We start from the raw sequence: 23,612 nt of genomic DNA, 5'->3' as shown, positions 1-23,612 counted from the left end.
CCTGAAGGTGCCTTCATCATCTAGGAATTTACTGGCTGCCTGTCCTTTCCCAGGCTCCCACCTTTTGCCAAAAGCTTCCCTTCTAATTATTAGATGAAATACTAATTCTATTTTCCCTTTCCTCCATTCATTTTTGCCTTCTGCCTTTTAATCTTGCAGGGATTTATCTCTACATGTGTAAGCATTTATACAAAGATTTAGCTGCAGAAATGTTCACGTCTATGCTACTTCTATTAGAGGAAAACTGGAAACAGCTTCCATGCCCATAGTATAGGACAGGTTAATAAATGGAAGTATATCTATATGTAAAATACTGTACCACTATTCAAAAGTATTTGGTAAATGAGTTTTCACTAACATAGAGTGCTCATGGTCTGCTTTGTAGGAAAAAAGACAGTTTAGAAAAAAGTACATTTGGTATACATGCATAGAGATGTGCATAGCAAATGATCTGAATGAATGGCCTTAGACCACAGTTTTAATAATTGTTCTCCTTCAGTGAGAATATATATAACATATATTTCATATGAAATATATTTTTATATATATTATTCATATATATGTTATATATATTTTATATGTTATATATTTCATATATAATACATGTTATATATCATATTTCATATATGTTATATATAAATTTCATGTCATGTATTATATATTTCATATGTAACTAAATATACAAATTAAATTTGTAAAATTACAAAATTAAATATACAAATAAGCAAACTAACATATATGTTAAGATAAAACACTTTATCTTAGAGAAATAGCAGAAATAAGACTAACCAGACATATATATGTTTTATAGATATATATTTTAGTTTACTAATTTGTATATTTAATTTTTCTACATTGAACATGCGTTGCCCTTATAGTAAGAAAATCTTGCTTAGAAATGCTGAGCAAATTCTTGCCTCTTTTAAGAAGATAACTGTTAGTCAGTTATGATCCTGAATATGTTTAAAGTAGTTTCAGCAGTAAAATAGATATAAAATACTCAGTCTTCAGGATTCTAAATAAAATCTTAGCCAGACTATTAAGGGTCTGCTGTCCTAGACCTCTTATCTATTCTTTTCTGTTAGTCTTCAGAAGCACTAATCCTCAGCTTCCCAGCATGAATTTTATCCACCAGCTTCCAATCACAGGCATTATATAAGCTTTCACATGGCCTTGATGCACATATTAGGGAAGTACATGGTTAGAAGAAATAAGATTTTGGACCAAGAACATGTTAGATCATGTTAGCCTCTGATGTGATAAATGGTACATGAATGGAGATAGTTAGGTCTTGTGCTCCAAACTCTCCTCATGCACTTACACACACACACCTGCAGGTGTACACACACACACACACACCCCTGCAGGTGTTCCTTGCCTTCCAATAAAACTCATCTTTGAGAAGTTTTAACCAGAGGCAAGATTGACAGATGTCTCATATTTAAGGTAGTGTTTCTCAGGATGAGTCTCAGACTCTTGTTATTTTTATTTGTGTCTGGAAAAGGGGAGACTCCAGTTTGAGTGTTAGGGACCAGGTGAAGGTAAGTTATTGTGAAACGAGCAGGCGCAGGAAGAGTCAGAGCCTTTCTCTCTATACATTAGACCTCTCTGATGGCACGTCTCATTAACACTGGGATCACCTTTTCCTTTTCGTTTGAAAAAACTGGGAAAAATGCTTCCTAATCATTTTACCTCTAGTAAAGATTATTTGTAAAAAATTTATAAATACGTGCCACAGTTTTGTTTGATTTGGAAATTAAATGTGTTAAGAATAAAATATGGCACACAGTACCTGCAAGGTACTGGCATATAGTAACTGGTCAATAAACATCGGATTTCTCCCCCTTTACTGTTCTTCTTTCACTGCTATGCAAAGGATAGTGAATGACAAAAACAGGGGTTTGGACCAAAAGAGGATCATGTGGGCCATACCCTCCCAGGCTTACCCACAACTGGGTGTTTTGAACACAGCAAGAGAGATTCTTGGGGAAAGACCTCAAGTGACAAAAAAAAGTGAATGAAATGAACAAACCTTGGAACTTAAGGCTGATCAGTGTGGGCTTTAAGTATGTCTTTTTTTTTTTTTTTTTTTTTTTTTGAGACGGAGTCTCGCTCTGTCGCCCAGGCTGGAGTGCAGTGGCGGGATCTCAGCTCACTGCAAGCTCCGCCTCCCGGGTTTAAGCCATTCTCCTGCCTCAGCCTCCGGAGTAGCTGGGACTACAGGCGCCCGCCACATCGCCCGGCTAGTTTTTTGTATTTTTTAGTAGAGACGGGGTTTCCCCGTGTTAGCCAGGATGGTCTTGATCTCCTGACCTCGTGATCCACCCGTCTCGGCCTCCCAAAGTGCTGGGATTACAGGCTTGAGCCACCGCGCCCGGCCAAGTATGTTTTTAAGAGAGGTGTATGTCCAAGTTTAGCTCTTTTTATTTATAAAGAATAGTATCTGTGCCGGGCACGGTGGCTCACGCCTGTAATCCCAGCACTTTGGAAGGCCGAGGCAGGCAGATCACAAGGTCAGGAGATCAAGACCATCCTGGCTAACACGGTGAAACCCCATCTCTACTAAAAATACACAAAATTAGCCAGGTGTGTTGGCATGCGCCTGTGGTCCCTCCCAACTACTCCGGAGCCTGAGGCAGGCAAATTGCTTGAACCCAGGAGGCGGAGGTTGCAGTGAGCCAAGATCACACTCCAGTCTAGGTGACAGAGCAAGACTCTATCTCAAAAAAAAAAAAAAAAAAAAGAACAGTATCTGAAAACATATCCAGGACTGTTGTGTTTAAAAATACTTTATCTTAGAGAGGCCAGGCATGGTGGCTTACATCTGTAATCCCAGCACTTTGGGAGGCCTAAGTGAGTGGATCACTTGAGGTCAGGAGTTCCAGACCAGCTTGGCCAACATGGTGACACCCTGTCTCTACTAAAAATATAAAAATCAGCTGGACGTGGTGGTACACACCTGTAATCCCAGCTACTTGGGAGACTGAGGCATGAAAATTGCTTGAACCTGGGAGGTCGAGGTTTTAGTAAGCTAAAATCATGCCACGGTACTCCAGCCTGGGCAACAGAGCAAGACTCTGTCTCAAAAAAAAAAAAGTGCTTTGTCTTAGAGAAATAGTAGAAATAAGACTAACTGGATAACTGGACAGAAATATTTAACTAAATTGGTTAACTAAAACATATATCTCATCTCTATGCTTCCTTCTTATGATTCTTCTAGAAGTTACTCCCAGTTGTTTTCCGAAGAAAGCTTGAGTTTCTTTTATTGTCAGAAGACCTCCAAGGTGACATTCCAGAGAACATCCTCGAGGTGAGAGAGGGCCCTGGTGCCATCCGCCCAGGGTTGACAGTCACTCAAGCAGTTTAGCTTCCAGGGATCCAGAAGAGACAGGTCTCCAAGATGTTGCCTATACTTTGTTCTCAGGCAAGGCAACACTGAAGCTCCTTTGAGGAGAGTTTAGAGTTAGGGTAAACTTATATGATTTTAGAATTTTTGAAGTGGTTGTCCAGAAGTACCAAGTATAACTGGGAATTAAAGATTTATTAATAGATAGCAGGGAATATGGAGGGGACAAGGAACTAGTATTCATTGACTATCTTTTCTATAACAGGCTCACTGAATGTGTTAGAGTTAATTCTCATCACAACCTTCTGGGGGTAGATTCACATCAAGTCTTAGTTATATCATTATAACATGTATCAGTTACTACTTTAGTGCCTGAGATATGCTCTGAGGCCCAATACTTATTTTCTTAATGACCCTGCCACCAGTTAATTAAATACATAGTTACAGTAGGATTTAAGAGAGGGACTTTCACTTGTATTAGGTAGAGGACTCGTGGTCTTGCAGTCCATCTCTGAGGCAGTGAGTGAAGAGGCATCATTGAGCACCATCTACAGGCATGGTGCTCAAGTGTGGGAAATAACCTACTTCTCACCCCCTTCTCTCCCTGTACCTTCACCCTGCAAATAGAGGATAGGCTCGAGAGGTTCTTGCTTTTAGGTGACTGAGGAAGAAGGACTAAAACACACACTATCATGTATTAAATCATATGGTACTAATTTTAAGTACATTGAAGCTATATGGGTTGGAGGTATTGGAGAAGGTTTTATGGAAGGATAAAGAATGGACTGAAAGCATGGCTAGGATTTAGAGCAAGGGTTAAAAACTGACGTTCTTTTAAAAATTGAATGTAAATGCCTTTAGATGGGCATAATATCTTACCTGATCTGTGAGTCGGCAGACCTTGATTCACATCACCAGTACACATTTTGGAGACAGTGAGGTGGGACTAGCTTGAGCATGGAGGCCCTGGGCAATTGAGTTCATCTCTCCCAGCCTCCAACTCATTTATAAAATAGGAGTAAAAGTAGTATCTTCCTCTGAAAACTATTGTAAGGATTAATTTGATTTTTCTGTGTAAAAGGCCTTAGAACAGTGTCTAACACATAGTAACTACTACATAAGTATTTGCTACTGCTACTATTATATAAGTAAACTGAAAAAGAGGAAAGCATGAAGGCACACAAGTGATACCATTCCAGGCATGCCCACCACCCATCCCTCTCTTCATCCTCTATTTAGGAGCTGTATGAGACCTTAACACAGGGTGCAGTAGGCCCCGTGCCTGATGGAAATCCGAGGAGGGAGAGCTGTACTCCTCATCTCAGCTCCGAAGCTATCTCTGTGCTCTGGGATCTCCTGAGGCAGTCTCCCCAGCCAGCACAGGCCCTGCTGGAGCTCCTGCTTGGGGAGGATGACGGCACTGGCTTCTGTCACTGGCCTCTGCAGAATGCGCTGGTGGACCTCATTCGAAAGGCATTGAGGGCTTTGCAGGGCCCTGATTCAGTGCCCCCTGGGGTAGTCGATGCCATCTATGGAGCTCTGCGTACTCTGCGTTGCCCTGCAGAACCACTTGGGGTTGAATTGCGTCTCCTGTGTGAGGAACTACTAGAGGCCTGCAGGACTGAGGGGAGTCCCCTGCAGGAGGAGCGGCTGCTCAGCTGCCTGCTGCACAAGGCCAGCCGGGGCCTGGTGTCCCTGTATGGCCATACCTATGCAGAGAAGGTCACAGAAAAGCCACTGAGGGCTACAGCCTCGGGAAAAGGTGTGTTCCCTTTGCTGCTGTTCCTTTAGTTTCAGTAATTCCAGTATGCCCAGCCTTGCTGGAGGCTCTAGACTGGTGCCTTCCATGTGGCTCAGGACATCCAATGGGGGAGGCTAAGCAAAAATGGGTACGATGCTCTTTTGTAAAAGTACAGGCCTGGCATGGTGGCTCGGGCCTGTAATCCTAGTACTTTGGGAGGCCAAGGCAAGGAGGATCATGTGAGGCTAGGAGTTCAAGAAAAGCCTCTGCAACATAGTGAGTTCCCATCTCTACAAAAAAATTTTAGAAATTAGCTAGGCATGGTGGCCCACACCTGTGGTCAAAGCTACTCAGGAGGCTGAGGCAGGAAGATCACTGAGCCCAGGAGGTCGAGGCTGCAGTGAGCCGTGTTTGCACCACTGTATTCTAGCCTGCATGACAGAGTGAGACCCGATCTAAATAAATAAATAAATAAAGTACAGGTTTTCTAGTGTAAGATGGAGGTGTTGGGGGGAAAAAAATAAAGTAATAGCAATAGCAGGAAAGAGCTTTTCAGAAGCTCTCAAGAGAAGTAAAGATTCTTTAAGATAAAGTATGGAAAACCCAGCCTGTTTTTAAAAGAGCAAACTCTCACATCACTTGGTTGTTCAAATGGGCTCTAGCTTAGAAAAGAAGAGCTCTTGGTTTCCTGATAACCGTCTTATTTGATATTCAGTCTCACCAGATCATCTAGATCCTGAGCGGGCAATGCTAGCCCTGTTCTCCAATCCCAACCCAGCCCAGGCTTGGAAAGTGGCCTATTTCTACTGCCTGAGCAACAACAAACACTTCCTCGAGCAGATTCTGGTAAGTCAAGCTTAATTGTTCATCACAGAGGTACCCAGGGGTTCTCCCCAGACTTTTTCATTCCTCATTTCTCTCCCACTCATTTGGCCAACATAAAGCAGTCTAATTAGTGTTGAGTCATTTGGTTCTGTCCCTCCCACAGCCCCATGGGAAAGGAGACTCTGAGAATCAGTGCCATTCATACTTACAGTTGCAGTCACTTTATGTCAGTCCTTTGGCAGAAACTAAAATGTATATGTGTGTGCTTTCTGGAGGATGAAAGAAAGAAAAGGCAGTGGCAACAATATGTTGCCTAGCTGACAGGAGAATTTAATTACTTTAATCTTTTCCTTCCAGATTGCAACTGAGCTTCAGTTTAATTCAGCAGATACTTATTAATCTCATCCTGTGTGCCATGTACTGTAATAGGAGCTGGAGTTACAACAGAAGTCAGTCTCTGCCTTCAAGGAACTCACAGTCTAGTGTTTTCATAAACATTTATCTTACTCAATTCACCACTTCTGGTTTTTTTGTTTTTGAGACAGAGTTTCCCTTTTCTCACCCAGGCTGGAGTGAAGTGGCGCAATCTCGACTCATTGCAACCTCTGCCTCCTGGGTTCAAGTGATTCTCCTGCCTCAACCTCCCAAGTATCTACGATTACAGGCCTGTGCCACCATGCCGGCTAATTTTCTATTTTTAGTAGAGATGGGGTTTCACCATGTTGGCCAGGCTGGTCTCGAACTCCTGACCTCAAGTGATCCACCTGCTTTGGCCTCCCAAAGTGCTGGGATTACAGGCATGAGCCACTGCGCCCAGCCAACCACTCCTGTTATTGTCAGAAATCTCCCTGCTGTACTAAAATATTTCTTTCTCTAATGAGCAGTAAGCTGGAACCCATTCTGTCTCATCCACATAGCTGCCCATAACAGCTTTCTTTGACTTACAGGTAACAGCACTAACATTGTTGAAAGAAGAAGACTTCCCAAATCTTGGCTGCCTACTTGATAGAGAATTCAGGCCCCTTAGTTGCCTGCTCGTGCTCCTGGGCTGGACACACTGCCAGAGCCTAGAGTCAGCCAAAAGTCTGCTCCAGACCCTGCACAGGACCCAGGTAACTCTCACTCAGCACCCCAGGCTGCTCTGGAAGTGAGAACCTTGGGGCTTTGGGCTTGGGCCGAATGCAGAGCCCTAAAGTCAGTCATAATCTCTAACCCCAGGTGCCTGAGTCAGCATCTCTTTCTTCTCCTATATCAACATAGGACCCAGGCTGTGATGAGCTCCTCAGGGATGCCTGTGATGGGTTGTGGGCTCACCTGGAAGTCCTGGAGTGGTGCATACAGCAGAGCAGGTATGGCCCTGTGCAGGCAGCGCCTGCCCACCACAGGGCACAGCTGACCCTGTACTCCGCATGTGTGGTCATTTCAAGGCGTTTTCCACATAAAGGGTTTTGAGTTGGCAATGTTGACTAGCTACTAATAATTGTTCCAGCTGTTAAACCAAGAATGAAACACAAGTAATTATTACCTTCACCATGACCATCAGGTCATAACTAGAGGATAATTTTAGGATGACAATAATAAAAACAACAATAGCTCACATTTCCAGTGCACTTACCATAAGCCAGGCATTGCTCTAAGCCCTTTACATGGATGGTTTCAATTATGCCTCACAGTAATCCGATGGGTAGATACCAATATTATATTCATTATAAAAGTCGGGCAACTGAAGCCCATACGTATAAAATAACTTGTCCAAAATTACACAGCTCATAATGTCATCCACATTCTTAGTCTTTTGTTATCCAGGATCACACTTTTATTCAACGAATGCTTATTGAACTGTGCATGAGGCCCTGTGTTTCTCTGGTAACTTAGCCTGGACCTAGGTTTCTATCTTGTTCTTCACCCACTTCACCAGCACTTTCTGAAGTACAGTGGGCAGAGGGGGAAGTAGCAAGGGGCTCTTACTCAAAGTAAAGCCAGACAAACTTGTGTTCATTTGAAGCTAGAGAGGGTGTAGAAATTAGAAAATTCAATCTGTAGGACCTTTCTAGACTCTACTGACCTGAAAGGCCCTTTCTAGACAACTAGAGCTGGTTTGATAGGTGTACCTCCCTGAGGGTAAATAAATATTATGCTCCATCCCAAACCAACGAAAATTTAGTTTGTAGGGAAGTGAAACCTGTGGCGTTATGGTCCAGAGAGGAAAAGCAAGAGGGAATGGAGATTGATCTTTCTTCGGGCAATAATATAAACTGCCTCTCTTCCATCCTTCCAACTTTCCCATTCAGCAACCCCATACCAAAGAGAGATCTGTTGTGTCATTTACACGGTGGAGACAGCCACTCAGTGCTCTACACTCTCCATCATCTTACAAACCTTCCAGCCCTCAGGGAGGAAGATGTTCTCAAGCTCTTACAGAAAGTGCCAGCCAAGGACCCCCAGCAAGAGCCTGGTGAGTTGGAATGGAATGACCTGGCCAGCATTTCCTCTTAGGACATTCCTGCACATTTCTTCCCGCATGAGATTTGTCCAGATGTGATTGCTGAGATCTTTCAAGAGGGTGGTGAGCAAGTCTCCTCTAAATGAGCACCGTTTGTCCTAATCAGATTATGAGATATAGGGCATTCCTCTTCTTTCTTGGTGAAGTGTAGGGAATCCTGTGAACATGGTCCTGCATTCGTTGTCCTTGTGGAACCATCACAGGACTACAGCCTCATTCCAGTGAAACAGAATTAGAAATTGCCCTCTGAATACACAGCATTGTCAGACAGTGTTTATGCAAATTCTTAGTGGGTGGCTTCATGTCTTATAAGCTTTCTGATAGCATATTTTGTGCCTTTTCTCCTATGTCCACTTCATACTCCATGTAACAGATCAGGAGGTTTAGAAGAAAGACTTGCCTGGGCCGAGCACAGTGGCTCACACCTGTAATCCCAGCACTTTGGGAGGCTGAGGCTGGTGGATCACTTGAGGTCAGGAGTTCAAGACCAGCCTGGTGAACATGATGAAACCCCGTCTCTACCAAAAATATAAAAAATTAGCGAGGTGTGGTGGTGCACGCCTGTAATCCCAGCTACTCAGGAGTCTGAGGCAGGAGAATTGCTTGAACCAGGGAGGTGGAGGTTGCAGTGAGCCAAAATGGCGCCACTGCACTCCAGCCTGGGTGACAGAGGGAGACTCCATCCAAAAAAGAAAAAAGAAGAAGAAGAAGAAGAAGAAGAAGGACTTCTTGTCTGAAACAGGAACAAAGCCTTATTTTAACCTAAGATCTTTGCTTAAATTCAAGACCCCATTAAAAAGCTCTCTCTTTTTCTTTAAGTTTTATCTTATTTCCCTCCTCTCTCAAATGAATTCTCACCATGGTTTTTTGTTCGTTTGTTTGTTTTTGAGAAAGGGTCTTGCTATGTTGCCCAGGCTAGTCTCGAACTCTTGGGCTCAAGTGATCTTCCTGTCTCAGCCTCCTCAGTAGGTGGGACTACAGGCACTTATCACTACACCCCATATAATTTTACCCTATTTTTAATTGACTAATAATAATTGTATCTATTTTGGGAATGTATGTTGATGCATGTATACATTGAGGAATGTATACATTTCTTTTTGTTCTTAAGAAATGTATCATTGTGTAGTCACAGTCTGCCACACAGGTCAGAGACACTTACCTTTGAGAGACACAAACTTTCTTATATGGCAGTTGAGGTTTGGCAGCCTGGATGTTGCTTTACTTTTTGAAAGGACCTACTGCTAATTGCAGAACCAGTGTTATTACATTCCCTGTTTTTTTTTTTTTTTCTGGAAAGATAGGCGGCTTGCTTAGCAGATTTCCTGTAGGAATAGGAACTCTGCTCCTACATGTAAGTATACAGGCCTTCCAAAGAAATGCAGTATTTTAAATCTGATCCCTGGACCAACGGGGCACACTTGGAAAAGGCAAAAAAGGGCAATAATAAGGCTGCAACTAGGGTGAAGCAAGAGAGACCTTTAAGGTGCAAATTTTAAGAAGGCAGTCACTGTCAGGTGTAAGACCTGGCCCTGGGCAATAATGCCATGTAGAAGTCATGAGATATGTAGAAGAGAGGTGAGTGGGGGAAAGGAAGTGCAGGAAACTGCAAATTGATACTGACTAGAGGGAAAGCCCTAGAAGTGACACAGATCAGACCGACAGAAAGGAGAGAGGGTAAGAACCTACAAGTGGACCTATAAGTACGGCACAGCATCTCTTTGCTTCACCCATACTTGCAGCCTGAATGAATTAACTCTCAAGTTCAGCCTGTTTCTCTCTGTAATTCAGATGCAGTTGATGCTCCAGTCCCTGAGCACCTGAGCCAGTGTCAGAACCTGACACTCTACCAGGGCTTCTGTGCCATGAAGTATGCCATCTATGCCCTCTGTGTAAACTCACACCAGCACTCCCAGTGCCAGGACTGCAAAGACAGCCTCTCTGAGGACCTGACCTCAGCTGCAGAGCCAGCGAATGACTCTCTTTCCTCCCCAGGTACGGCACTTCCCTCCATCTCTGACATAAGCTGGTAACAACCTACGCCAGTGCGAGCTTTGTGTGTTTACCCTCTTCCATCAAGATTGGGAGTGAGGTGATGGCCTTGGTTTTATTTCACCCAGAGATAGAGTTTCATCCGTCTGTCAGCCTCTGAATCGAAGGGACATGGAAAAAGCAAGTGATTGCCTGTTTTAACAGAGTCTGATCACCCAGTGTAGTGTTTTCCAAATGCTTTTTTTAAAAACTATATTTCACGGTAGGAATGGCATTTTACATCCTACTCCAGTTTGCACCTAGGTATATAATTTGTGTGTTTACATATGTATGTGTATATACGTGATCTACAAACCAAGTTTTAAAAACAATGCTTACTTCACAGAGCACACTCCTGATTATTTTTGTTTCCTGTTTCATCTTTTTAAATGTAGCCTTCTAAGGTGATTTCATAGGTCATAGCCTACAGTGTGAAAAGTACCAACCTAATGGTCCTATCCTCTCATTTTTCTTAATAATTTACAATTCCTTAACTTGCCTTCTGTGACTAGTGGTCAGTTTTCCCTCTCTCCTAGCTTTGGAATAGACCTTTACCTCTTAGCATGGTCATTTTTGCCTATTAAGGATTTGTTAAGAGATCTAGGTAGACATGATCATCTCTTTTTTTTTTTTTTTTTTTGGAACGGAATCTCGCTCTGTCGCCCAGGCTGGAGTGCAGTGGTGCGATCTCGGCTCACTGCAAGCTCCGCCTCCCGGGTTCAAGTCATTCTCCTGCCTCAGCCTCCTGAGTAGATAGCACTACAGGTGCCCGCCACCTCGCCCGGCTAATTTTTTGTATTTTTAGTAGAGACGGGGTTTCACCATGTTAGCCAGGATGGTCTCGATGTCCTGACCTTGTGATCCACCCGCCTCGGCCTCCCAAAGTACTGGGATTACAGGTGTGAGCCACTGTGCCCAGCCCACCGTGATCATCTTTAGTGTAAAAATAAGTAGAAATAGAATTGAGGAGTAAAGTGTCTGCATGTTACCTTCATTCCTGGAACTGAAATATGGAGTCCTTATCAGGGATGAAGAACAATGTAATATTCACAAAGCAGATACAAAATAATGAGTTTTCAGTAAACTGTACTTTTTTTTTTTCCTTTGAGACAGAGTCTCGCTCTGTCACCCAGGCTGGAGTGCACTGGCATGATCTCAGCTCACTGCAACCTCCGCCTCCTGGGTTCAAGGGATTCTCCTGCCTCAGCCTGTTGAGTAGCTGGAATTACAGGCTCCCACCACCATGCCTGGCTAATTTTTGTATTTTAGTAGAGACGATGTTTCACCAGTTGGCCAGGCTGGTGTCAAACTCCTGACCTCAGGTGATCTGCCTGCCTCGGCCTCCCAAAGTGCTGGGATTACAGGCATGAGCCACTGCCCATGGCCAGCTGTACTTTTGAAATAGCAAAATCTTTCTGCAAATCATGACGAGACATCCTAAGAAGTCTATCTTATTCTTCTCACTGTAACCTCAGTTCCCTTATAATTAAAAAATAAATAAATGAGCTAAAGTGAGAATGTTTGACTCTGGGAGGTAATGTTTCTAATGTTTGCATTCTCTGTCTTCTCTTTCTCTGGCCTCGTCTCTTGTACATGTTTTTGTAGGTGCTGCAAATCTCTTCTCAACTTACCTGGCCAGATGTCAACAGTATCTGTGCAGTATTCCTGACTCTTTGTGCCTGGAGCTTCTGGAAAACATCTTCTCATTGCTTCTCATCACCTGTGCTGATCTTCACCCAGAGCCTCACTTGCCTGAGGACTATGCTGAGGATGATGACATTGAGGGGAAGAGCCCCTCAGATTTGAGGTCCCCATCAGAGAGCCCTCAGCACATAGCACATCCTGAAAGGAAGTCAGAGCGGGGTTCCCTGGGAGTCCCAAAGACCCTTGCTTATACAATGCCAAGCTGTGTGAAGGCAGAGCCAAAAGACAGTTACCCAGGGCCTCATAGGCATAGCTTTTTGGACTTAAAACACTTTACTAGTGGTATCAGTGGATTTCTGGCTGATGAATTTGCAATAGGGGCCTTCCTCAGGCTTCTCCAAGAACAACTGGATGAGATCAGTAGCCGCATTCCCCCTGAGAAGCCAAAGCAAGAAGGTCAGAGCTGCTCAGGAAGCAGAGATGGACTGCAGAGTCGCCTGCATCGACTTTCCAAGGTTGTCTCTGAGGCCCAGTGGAGATACAAAGTGGTAACAAGCAACCATCGTTCAGGTGAGAGGAGGGTGGAACTGGTGGAACCAGAAGGTGGGGAGGGAGAAAGATCCTGGGAATATGGGAGAGAGCTAGAAATACATGGAAGTCACCCCATAACTCAGGGCATATCATCACCATGGCAACCAGTGTAGAACACTGGGTTATGCTCCATATCTCAGAGCCCAGTGCAAACCTTCCCCCACCTGTTATGCCAAGAGGGGGCCAAATCAAAGTTGATCACTCTCCTGTGTGTCCTATTGGGTTTGCTCTTTCAGAGGAGCAACCTTCCCGAAGATACCGGCCTGCCACACGGCACCCCAGTGTCCGCCGGGGTCGTCGGACAAGAAGGAGCCAGGCAGGTAATCTGAAGAGCTCATTCCCATGCATTAGGCAAGTGGTATAATGCTACTTGTCTAATACTCTTTAAGAAGCAGCACATGGTCAAAGACAACAAAAGTGTTGTAAAATTATCCTATTCCCAGTCCCTCAAGGTAACCCTTGTTAATAGTTTCCTGTGTATCCTTCCAGAAATTTTCCATGCAATATAAACTTGTATACCCTTTTATATATACACATGCATTATACTATATATTGAGAACTGCAGCTTGCTTTTTTCGTTTATATCCTATTATATATACAGATGTATTGTACTATAAATTGAGAACTTTTTTCACTTATCATTTTTTTTTTTTTTTTTTGAGACAGAGTCTCGCTCTGTCACCCAGGCTGGAGTGCAGTGGCGCAATCTCGGCTCACTGCAAGCTCCGCCTCCCGGATTCACGCCATTCTCCTGCCTCAGCCTCCCGAGTAGCTGGGACTACAGGCGCCCGCCACTGCGCCCGGCTAATTTTTTCTATTTTTAGAAGAGTCGAGGTTTCACCATGGTCTCGATCTCCTGACCTTGTGATCCGCCCGCCTCGGCCTCCCAAAGTGCTGGGATTACAGGCGTGAGCCACCGCGCCCGGCCCACTTATCATTTTAAATACTTAGTATTCCATTGTCAAAAACACCCTGTTCATGTACATTTAAGTCTCCAGTTGTTTACTATTATAAACAGTGCTGTAGTAAACAACCTTATACATTTCTGTGCATACTTATGTAAATATAGGATAAGCTCCTAGCAGCAGAATTACTAGATGTATGTGGATATAAAATATAGATAGATATTACCCAGTTGCCTTAAAAATAAGGTAGACCAATATGTATTTCTTTTTTTCTGTAAGAGTTAATACTAAGTATTCATTGTATGCCAGATGCTGCTCTACATTCCTTATATTTGTAATTGTTCACTTATTTAATCCTCACAATACTATGAAGTAGGTCTTATTATTTTTCCCCTTTTATTTTTATTTCCTGTTTTGTTTTGTTTTGTTTTTTGAGATGGAGTCTCACTCTGTTGCCCAGGCTAGAGTGCAGTGGTGCGAACTCAGCTCAGTGCAACCTCCACCTCCTGGGTTCAAGCGATTCTTGTGCCTCAACCTCCTGAGTAACTGGGATTACAGGTGCGCGCTGCCACGGCCGGCTAATGTTTGTATTTTTAGTAGAGACAGGATTTTGCCATGTTGGCCAGGCTGATCTTGAACTCCTGACCTGAAGTGATCTGCCCGTCTAGGCCTCCCAAAGTGCTGGAATTATAGGCATGAGTCACTGGGCCCGGCCTCCCTTTTATTTTTAGTTGGCATGTAATAATTGTACATATTTAAGGGATACACAGTGATATTTCAATATGTTTATAAAATGTGTAATGATCAAATTGGAGTAATATCTATCACCTCAAACATTTGTCATTTCTTTGTATTGTGAACATTCAAAATCCTTTCTTCGGCTGAGCATGGTGGCTCACACCTGTAATCTCAGCATTCTGGGAGGCTGAGGCAGATGGATCACTTGAGGCAAGGGGTTCAAGACCAGCCTGGCTAACATAGTGAAACCCTGTCTCTACTAAAAATATGAAAGTTAGCTGGGTGTGGTGGTGGGCGCCCAGCTCGGGAGGATGAGGCATGAGAATCACTTAAACCTGGGAGGCAGAGGTTGCAGTGAGCTGAGATTGTGTCATGGCACTCCAGCCTGGGTGACAGAGTGAGACTCCATCTCAAAAAAAAAAAAATCTTTCTTCTAGCTTTTTGAGAATATATAATAGATTATAGTTAACCATATTCATCCTGCAGTGCTACAGAACAGCAGAACTGATCCCTCCTATCTAGCTCTGATTTTATATTCATTAATCACCCTCTCCCCATCCTTCTCTCCCTCCTATTATTTATAGTTCTGTAAGCTATATGTGATTGCCTATTTGTACATACTCTCATCAGTCAGCAGTATTAGATTTTTTAAAACCTTCACCAGTATACTTAATATCATAATGATGTTTCATTACTTTAGTAGTATTTTTTTAGTTTTGAGGTTGAATATCTTTTCATATATTTATTGGCTGTTTATATTTTTCTGTAAACTGCCTAATGTCTAAGGTCCATTTTTCCTTAGGAATCTCTTTCATGTTGAATTGTAGAAAGCTCTTTATACATTAAGGAAAATATTTTCTCATCATGTGCTATTATTTTTTCTCTATTTTGCTTTTTGATTCCACTTATGGACTTTTCTTAGAGAAGTTAATACAGGCACATTATGCAGGAGTATTAAATTTTTAGAGAATCAAGTTTCCATTATGGCTTTTGGTGTTGATCTTTTAAAAATTAAAAGGAATTCATGAGGATTTCCCATGGGCTAAACAGTACTAGGTGTCTTGAGGGAGGTAAATGAGGCACAAGCTAGGCTTTTGACTTCAAACAATTTGTAATGTACCTGCTTAGACAGTGTACATGGAAAGTTTAAAGTGACCTGAGGCCCTGCTTGAAAACAGAAGAAATGTCTTAAAACAGAGTATCAGCATGACCTGCAGATGTAAGGGCAACAGATTTCATAAAGGAGTTGACTCTTGAACCAAGCTCCAGAGAATGAGTAGGCTCTAGCTAAGTGGCAACATGAAAGGTGAGCATACTGGGTGGGGTGGAGGATGCCATGAGAGAAACCTTCAAGGTTGAGTTGCTAAGTCCCTTAAGCTGCTACATTAATTGGTTTGGGCCAGAAGGCAGAGTTTGCATCCACTTGACCCATTCAGTACAAGAATGCACAATCCATCATCTCTTTTCTACAGCTGTTCCTTCTAACGGGCTTCCAAACAGTGAACTGAGGGGCCTCCCTTGCATGAGGCTGAGACAGCCCCTCGAATGAGCACGCTAAGAAATAGTAAGCCTCTGTTAGAAAGCTCTAGCACGTTAGGAAGCCTGGTGTTGAGAAGAGAAGAAGCTTTTTCTCTGAGACATTGAATATCATGGTCCGTGGCCAGCCAGGTCTTAGACTTTGGTTCCCTACATTTTTTTTTAAATAGAGATGGGGTCTTGCTCTGTTGCCCAGGCTGAATTGCAGTGGCACAATCGTAGCTCACTGTGACCTTGAACTCCTGGGCTCACACAATCCTTCCTGCCGCAGCCCCATGAGTAGCTGGGACTACAGGTGCATGGCCCCTTGCCCAACTAATTTGTTTCTAATTTTTTGTGTAGACAGGGTCTTGCAGTGTTGCCCAGGCTGGTCTCAAACTCCTGACCTCAAGCTATCCTGCTACAATGGCCTCCCAGAGTGCTGGGATTACAGGTGTAAGCCACCACACCTAGCCAGTTGTCTGCCTTTTCAAGTGTGAAGATACCTTTTTCTATATCGGGAAATATTGTGTCCCTACTACTTCCTGGTCATAACAGTTGTGCTTTTATTTTTTCAGAATACTGCCAGTGCTTACTGAGCAGGTGCTGATCACTGACCCCTAAAAATAACTTGAAAGTTCCTGGGGCTCTGAGACCCACAGGTTGGGAACCACTGGTATAGGCTACTGCCCAGGTGAACCCTGTTGTCATATTCAGCCCACCCTTTGCCTTTGGTCTGTAGGAGCTTATGTTTTGCTGTAGAAGGAGCAGAAGTTGTCATAGTTACTCATTGTCCTCTGTCTCTAACTACACAGATCTTGGCTGTCAAGCCAACTTCACACTTCCTACTCTGTAAGGAGCTGATGATTGACTTTCTATCTTCTTCCCAATACCCGTAGATGGCCGAGACAGAGGTTCCAACCCATCCCTGGAAAGTACAAGTAGTGAGCCAAGCACAAGTACATCAGGTATGCAGATTTCCACCGGTTGCCAACTTTGAGCAGCTTTGCCCTGGTATAGAATTGCCACACACCGTGGTGTAAAGCCGGGATTGAGCAGTCAAGGTTGTTATTCAAGGTTGGCAGATGGCCAGATTTTAGCTGGGAGAAGGGAAAGGGCTGTTTCATTCTCAATTTAGTTATCCAGCAACAGGGAGAAATAGAGGTAAATACTTAAAGAAGGTAGTTGGCACTTAACATCTTGTATTCAAAGACGGTAGCATAGGTTTGCCCTTCATTTGAGGAAAAATTAAGACCTATTTACAGACCTTTTACAGAAGGACTTTGAGGAGATAAAAGTTTGGTGGTAGGTGGCAGCTATATAGCATTTCCTCAATTCCTCTTGCTTCTCTGGCCCCACACATTCTTGTGTCCCAACAGAGGGAAGTCTGAGTGCCGTGTCTGGGCGGAATGAGCTGGACAGCAGATTGCACCCCCATCCTCAAAGTTCACTCATCCCCATGATGTTCTCCCCACCTGAGTCACTGCTGGCATCCTGCATCCTTCGTGGAAACTTTGCAGAAGCCCATCAGGTAAGGGGAGCATAGGCCATACCTTTTCAGCCCCTGAACAACTTAGCATCAGGTAAGGCTCGGAGCATGTGCAACCAGAGCCACCTGGGAGCACTCAGGAGTCCACATCAAGCAGAAGCAGCAGAAGCAGGAGGGGGTTTCCATGTGCCCAGGCCCAGTCTTCAGCAGGGCGGATTGAAAGATATTGAATTGTTTGTGGTTCTTAACATAGCAGTGTTTTAAAAAGGTAAAAGAAATTATTCAGCCACATTCCCACCACTTAAAAACATGGAAATTTTTGTTTCTCTCCTTGACTCCTTCTCTGAACATATACATGGGTTTTTGTTTGTTTGTTTGTTTGTTTGTTTGAGATGGAGTCTTGCTCTGTTGCCCAGTCTGGAGTACAGTGCCACAATTTCTGCTCACTGCAAACTCTACCTCCCAGGTTCAAATGATTCTCCTGCCTAAGACTCCCAAGCATCTGGGATTACAGGTGCCCACTACACCAGGCTAATTTTTATATTTTTAGTAGAGACAGGGTTTTGCCATGTTGGCCAGGCTGGTTTTGAACTCCTGACCTCAAGTGATCTACCTGCCTCAGCCTCCCGAACTGCTGGGATTACAGGCATGAGCCACCGCACCCAGCCCATGTTTTTATCTAGTTTAAAATTTTAATACAATTTCCTTTTCTTGTCTTTTTTTCTTTTATTTTTGACACAGAGATCTGCTCTTGTCACCCAGGCTGCTGGAGTGCAGTGGCACGATCTCAGCTCACTGCAACCTCTACCTCCCATGTTCAACCAATTCTCCTGCCTCAGCCTCCCAAGTAGTTAGGTTTACAGGCATGCACCACCATGTCTGGCTAATTTTTGTATTTTTAGTAGAGATAAGGTTTTGCAATGTTGGTCAGGCTGGTCTCAAACTCCTGACCTCAGGAGATCCACCCACCTTGGCATCCCAAAATGCTGGGATTACAGGCATGAGCCATTATGCCCAGTCTCAATAATAAATAGAATGCCAGTTCAATATACAAGAAGTATGGAGAGCTGGCAGACTAGAATATTTGTATTGTAGAGAGAAAATAGCACTGGAATGGTAATCAGAAAGACTCTGAACCTCTCTGAGCTTTGGTTTCCTCATTTGAAAACTGGAGTTAAATGTAATACGTGGTTTTTCTACCTCATAGGAATGTTAAGAGGATTACATTCTAGCTGTGAGGAATATGAAATCCTCTACTGTTGATTAAACTTAATAGCATAAAACACTACTCTTCTAATGTTTAAAACCCTCTTGGCATATTAATGATACTTTTACTGGTAGTAAAGTATTTGGTAGTTTATCTACTTAACATGTAGGTCAGAATTATTCTTTCATGTGAGTTCAGTTGTTGAGGAATAAATCTAGGGAACTCTAGGTGATAGGACAATTTTTACTTAACCTTCTCTGATCATTTTAGATCTTACACTTTAATGATAATTATGATCCTTGGAGGAGGATAGGACCCTCCCCAGCCCCAGCCTTTCTCTTTCTTTTCTTTTCTTTTCTTTTTTTTTCTTTTTTTGAGGCAGAGACTCACTCTCTCACCCAGGCTGGGGTGCAGTGACTCGATCTTGGCTCACTGCAATCTTCGCCTCCTGGGATCAAGCGATTCTCCTGCCTCAGCCTCCTGAGTAGCTGGGACTACAGGTGCACACCACCACTCCTGGCTAATTTTTACATTTTTAGTAGAGACAGGGTTTCACCATGTTGGCCAGGCTAGTTTCAAACTCCTGACCTCAAATGATCTGCCCTCCTTGGCCTCATGAAGTGCTGGGATTACAGGCACAAGCCACCATGCCAGCCAGCCCCTCCCCAGCCTTTCTAATGCTCAAATCCAGAGGAATTAAAAATCCCATGATATTTTACCCCTAAATGTCCTCCACTTCTCCTCCTTTTCTTGAGCCATGGTCTTTTTTTTTTTTTAAACTTTTATTTTTTGACCTGGATACAGACAGAATTAGTTGTACATATAAGAAAACACCAGAAAGTATTAACAAGAAAATAAAATTACTTTTAACCCTATAGTATGGAACAACCAATAATAAAAATTTACTTTTTTGGCCAATATTTCTCCAAAATATGTATGACTTTTATATAGCTGAGATTATTTCCAATCTAAAATTTTATATCATGCATTTTTACATTTTAATATTAGCATTTTTCTTTTAACCTTGATTTTAGTGACCTTACAATAGTCTGATCAAGTAGCTGCATTTAACCCTGTTGCTCAAGATTTAGATTATTTTTAACCTTGTAATAGTTGTAATATATAGTGTCAAGGTGATTATGTTTAGGCATTAAGCCTTTTGAATTATTTTTTTAAGAAAGTTCCTCATAAAAACTGCTGAGTCAAAAGATGTAAACATTTTTAAAGCTTTATGGATTGCCAAACTGCTTTTCAAAAAAATTGTGATACTTAATGTTACACTACCTCCTGAGGATTTATTTTTGCACTCTGTTATTGTAATAGATGCAAAATGGTATTGTTACTTAAATTCCTAGATTACTGACAGGGGAAAAAATATTTTCCCATTTATATATTAGTCATATATATTTCCTCTGAAATTGTCCACATCTTTTGCCTATTTTCTACTGAGGCTTCGGTGGTTTTCTTACTTTTATGAATTATTTTTTATAGTTGACCTGCTCTTCTAACATTCAGTGCCCTTCTGACCCTACAAAGCACCAAGACATCTTAGGGCCACAGTCTAATGGTTGGCAAGATCTCCTATCTGTGGACATTCCCTAAATCAGTGAGACCACACTCTCCCTCTCCCATGACAGGTGCTGTTCACGTTCAACCTGAAGTCCTCATCCAGTTCAGGGGAACTGATGTTCATGGAGCGTTACCAGGAAGTGATCCAAGAACTGGCCCAAGTAGAGCACAAGATTGAAAACCAGAACTCAGATGGGGGTAGCAACACCATTCGGAGAACTGGCAGTGGCCGCTCAACTCTACAGGCCATTGGCAGTGCTGCGGCAGCAGGTCAGGCTTCCCTGCTAACAACATAAGTGGTGAGGTGGCTGGGAGAGGGGGTAAAAGGGGAGAAACCACCAAAATCCTACGCTCCTCATGAGGGTGAGCAGAAATTTAATACAGGACACTTGCCTTGAAAAACAGCAAACCTGATACATCCAGTTTTCCAGCTGTGCCCATCCTCCTTGCCCGGGCTGTTGACATACCACCACTCGACCTTCTGCATTAAGCTTATCCTGTGTGATTTCAACGAAGTCTTTGTTGAAACACATGAATGCTATTTTTAACATGTGTTTTGATGGCCACTGTCTCTGGCTTCAGGAAATTGTTAGGAGTTTATTTTCTTCCCATGTAATTACTCAGGGATAAAGCGTATTGTTTTACTGTTCTATAAAGCGAAGTTGAATATTAAAATGTAGGGCTGCCGGGCGCGGTGGCTCACGCCTGTAATCCCAGCACTATGGGAGGCCGAGGTGGGTGGATCACGAGGTCAGGAGATCGAGACAACAGTGAAACCCCGTCCCTACTAAAAAATACAAAAAGAAAATTAGCCGGGCGTGGTGGCCGGCGCCTGTAGTCCCAGCTACTCAGGAGGCTGAGGCAGGAAAATGGCATGAACCCAGGAGGTGGAGCTTGCAGTGAGCCGAGATCACGCCACTGCACTCCAACCTGGGCGACAGAGCGAGATTCCATCTAAAAAAAAAAAAAAAAAAAAAAAAATTAGGCCCTAGAATTCACAGATCTCAATTTCCCAACCTTGGATGCACTGCAAGAGAGCCCATCTTTTCATTATTTCTTGAAGTTGGACTCTTGTTCCACATTTTCACAACTCTTACTGACCTAGGCTCTACATACCATGGTACCATCACATATTGCTCCCTATATATTATCCCAGAAATTTTCTATGCCTATTCACAAGAACATACACACATCATTTCTGTTTTTAATATAAGTAGTCTCTTAAGACAATACTACAGTCTACCTTGCTTTTTAGCAATGTGTTCTAGAGATCTTCTCTGATTAGCACACACAGGTCTATGTCATTCTTTCTGAACTTACTTTGAGACCCCATTTGGAAGAAGCCCTCCCTCATCTGGACCACTCTGAGTTTCTCTTGGTCTTCCTTTCATGCCACTGTTTTGAAGCTATAAGAGTGGGCCATAATGATAGTGCTAATATACATAGAAGATACCCTGTGCAGGTGAACCTCAAACAATTTTAAAGTAACTACTTTACCTAATAAAAGTTGTAGTGAGAATCCTTTTCACCCCTTGCTTTTTATTCCACTGCTGGGCGGCCAGGAATGGTGTTTTACTCTATCTCTGACGTGACCGACAAGCTGCTCAGCACCTCTGGAGACCCCATCCCCACGCTCCAGGAGGACTTTTGGATAAGCACGACTCTAGTGGAGCCCACTGCTCCCCTGAGAGAGGTTCTGGAAGACCTCAGTCCCCCTGCCATGGCTGCATTTGACCTAGCTTGCTCTCAGTGCCAGCTCTGGAAAACCTGCAAGCAGCTTTTGGAGACGGCTGAACGGCGTTTGAATAGTAGCCTTGAAAGGCGGGGTGAGTGTGCTATGTTAGCTGTATCCCTTCATTCTTAAATGAGATGGGTTTCTGAGAGTCTTGATAAATTGTCAAGGAAGAAAGCAGTTATTGGAGGAGGCAGATGGTGAATGGATTATGAAATTTTGTCACATACAATCTGATGGCATAAATACAGTCTGTTGAGAGACAAAATAGACATAGCAATTTGGGGAAATTCTTTATTGAATTATAGGTGAATTCAAAGAAGAAATATACATTTTAAAATGGTGTCAATGGAATTTGAGCCTTAAGACTGCATGCCCTCTCCTTGGTGAACTTCACTTAACCTGAAACCTGAGACCATCTTGAATTTGTAATCCAGGTGTAAGGGAAAACTGAATGAGTCACAGTTGGAGGGAAATCATACCTTGAGGTCAATAATAGTGCAGAATATGCATACGGAATTCTTAGAGAAATCAGGTATGTGAAGGCATAGGTATATGAAGGTAGAATTAGGCAACGTTCTACTCCCCATACCTGTCCTTGCTACTTGCACCAAACATTGGAAGGACTGAGTAGTGGAGGAGAAAGGAACCTGTTCTGCCTCAGTAATATAGAGGGAGAAGTGGTGAATAGGTTATGATATGAGTAGCCCCTTGTGTCTGGGTTCCCCAAGCCCACCCCCAGGTTCAGTGATTCTCTAGAAGAACTCTCAAGAATCAGCCTATCATCATAGAGCAAAGATTTATTTCAGCAAATGGATACAAAGAAAAATCAGCAAAGTAAAAAGGCTCATAGAATAAAATCTGGAGGAAACGAGGTGCAAGCTTCCGAGAGTCCTCTGCCTGTGGAGTCACCCAGGGCATGCCTATGCCTATTTCTCCAGCAATGAGTTGTGCCAGCAGTTGCAAGGTGTTGTATATAGGGAAGCTCATTAGAGACTCAAGGCCTAAGGTTTGTTTTTGTTGTTGTTGTTTATTTTTTTATTATTGTTGTTGTTGTTGTTTGAGATGGAATCTCGCTCTGTCCCCCAGGCTGCAGTGCAGTGGCTCAATCTTGGTTCACTGCTTACTTCAACTTCCACCTCCTGGGTTCAAGCAATTCTCCTGCCTCAGCCTCCTGAGTAGTTGGGATTACAGGCACGTGCTACCATGCCCGGCTAATTTTTGTGTATTTAGTAGAGACGGTTTCACCATGTTGGTCAGGCTGGTCTCAAACTCCTGATCTCGTGATCCGCCTGCCTCAGCCTCCTAAAGTGCTGAGATTACAGGCGTGAGCCACTGCACCCAGCCACCCAAGGTTTTTTTTTTTTTGAGGACTGGTGACAAAAACACCCTCTGCATAGCATGTAGCAAATTCCAGGTTCCCAAAAGGCAAGCAGGTGTTCAGCATAAACCACATTGTACAAAGAGTTTAGGGCCAGTGAGCCACTGTCATTATTTAAGGAAAGTTTTATATCAGCATAGGAAACTTCTTACCAGTCAAGTCCACAGTGCCAGCCAAGGGCCAGCCTTGCAAGCAGATGTTCTAAGGACAGCAGTGTCAAGCCTGCTGTTTAACTCTTTTCTCTACACCCCTCCAAATCACCTCTGAGCTGTTGGTTAAAATGTCCTTTAATGTTTACATTACCTTCAAAGAAAGTACACAGTGGCTTATACAATGCTGTTTTTGTCCAGTGATCTGCCCTTCCCCTCATCTAATACTTATATCCTGAAATAAAA

The 23,612-nt window shown here is 43.1% G+C and overlaps 1 protein-coding gene across 3 annotated transcripts in view; it reads left to right on the top strand.

Annotated features, from left to right (window-relative positions):
• Positions 1-23,612, top strand: part of ZFYVE26 (zinc finger FYVE-type containing 26) — a 67,336-nt gene that overhangs the window by 4,096 nt on the left and 39,628 nt on the right. For 2 of the 3 annotated variants that reach the window (XM_007987084.3, XM_037984147.2), the window contains exons 4-16: positions 3,221-3,310; positions 4,586-5,108; positions 5,803-5,933; positions 6,860-7,024; positions 7,173-7,261; positions 8,204-8,367; positions 10,207-10,410; positions 12,052-12,660; positions 12,918-13,001; positions 16,739-16,807; positions 17,219-17,370; positions 20,173-20,374; positions 21,667-21,930. In XM_007987084.3, coding sequence (XP_007985275.3) covers positions 3,221-3,310; positions 4,586-5,108; positions 5,803-5,933; positions 6,860-7,024; positions 7,173-7,261; positions 8,204-8,367; positions 10,207-10,410; positions 12,052-12,660; positions 12,918-13,001; positions 16,739-16,807; positions 17,219-17,370; positions 20,173-20,374; positions 21,667-21,930 — 2,746 coding nt within the window. The remainder of the gene's footprint in view (positions 1-3,220; positions 3,311-4,585; positions 5,109-5,802; positions 5,934-6,859; positions 7,025-7,172; positions 7,262-8,203; positions 8,368-10,206; positions 10,411-12,051; positions 12,661-12,917; positions 13,002-16,738; positions 16,808-17,218; positions 17,371-20,172; positions 20,375-21,666; positions 21,931-23,612) is intronic. The other variant, XM_037984148.2, reaches the window with a different exon arrangement.

This window comes from Chlorocebus sabaeus, chromosome 24, assembly GCF_047675955.1.
Source record: "Chlorocebus sabaeus isolate Y175 chromosome 24, mChlSab1.0.hap1, whole genome shotgun sequence".
NCBI classification, from domain to species: Eukaryota; Metazoa; Chordata; class Mammalia; order Primates; family Cercopithecidae; genus Chlorocebus; species Chlorocebus sabaeus.
Note: the sequence above shows the minus strand (reverse complement) of the source record. Positions and strands in the feature narration are given on the sequence as shown.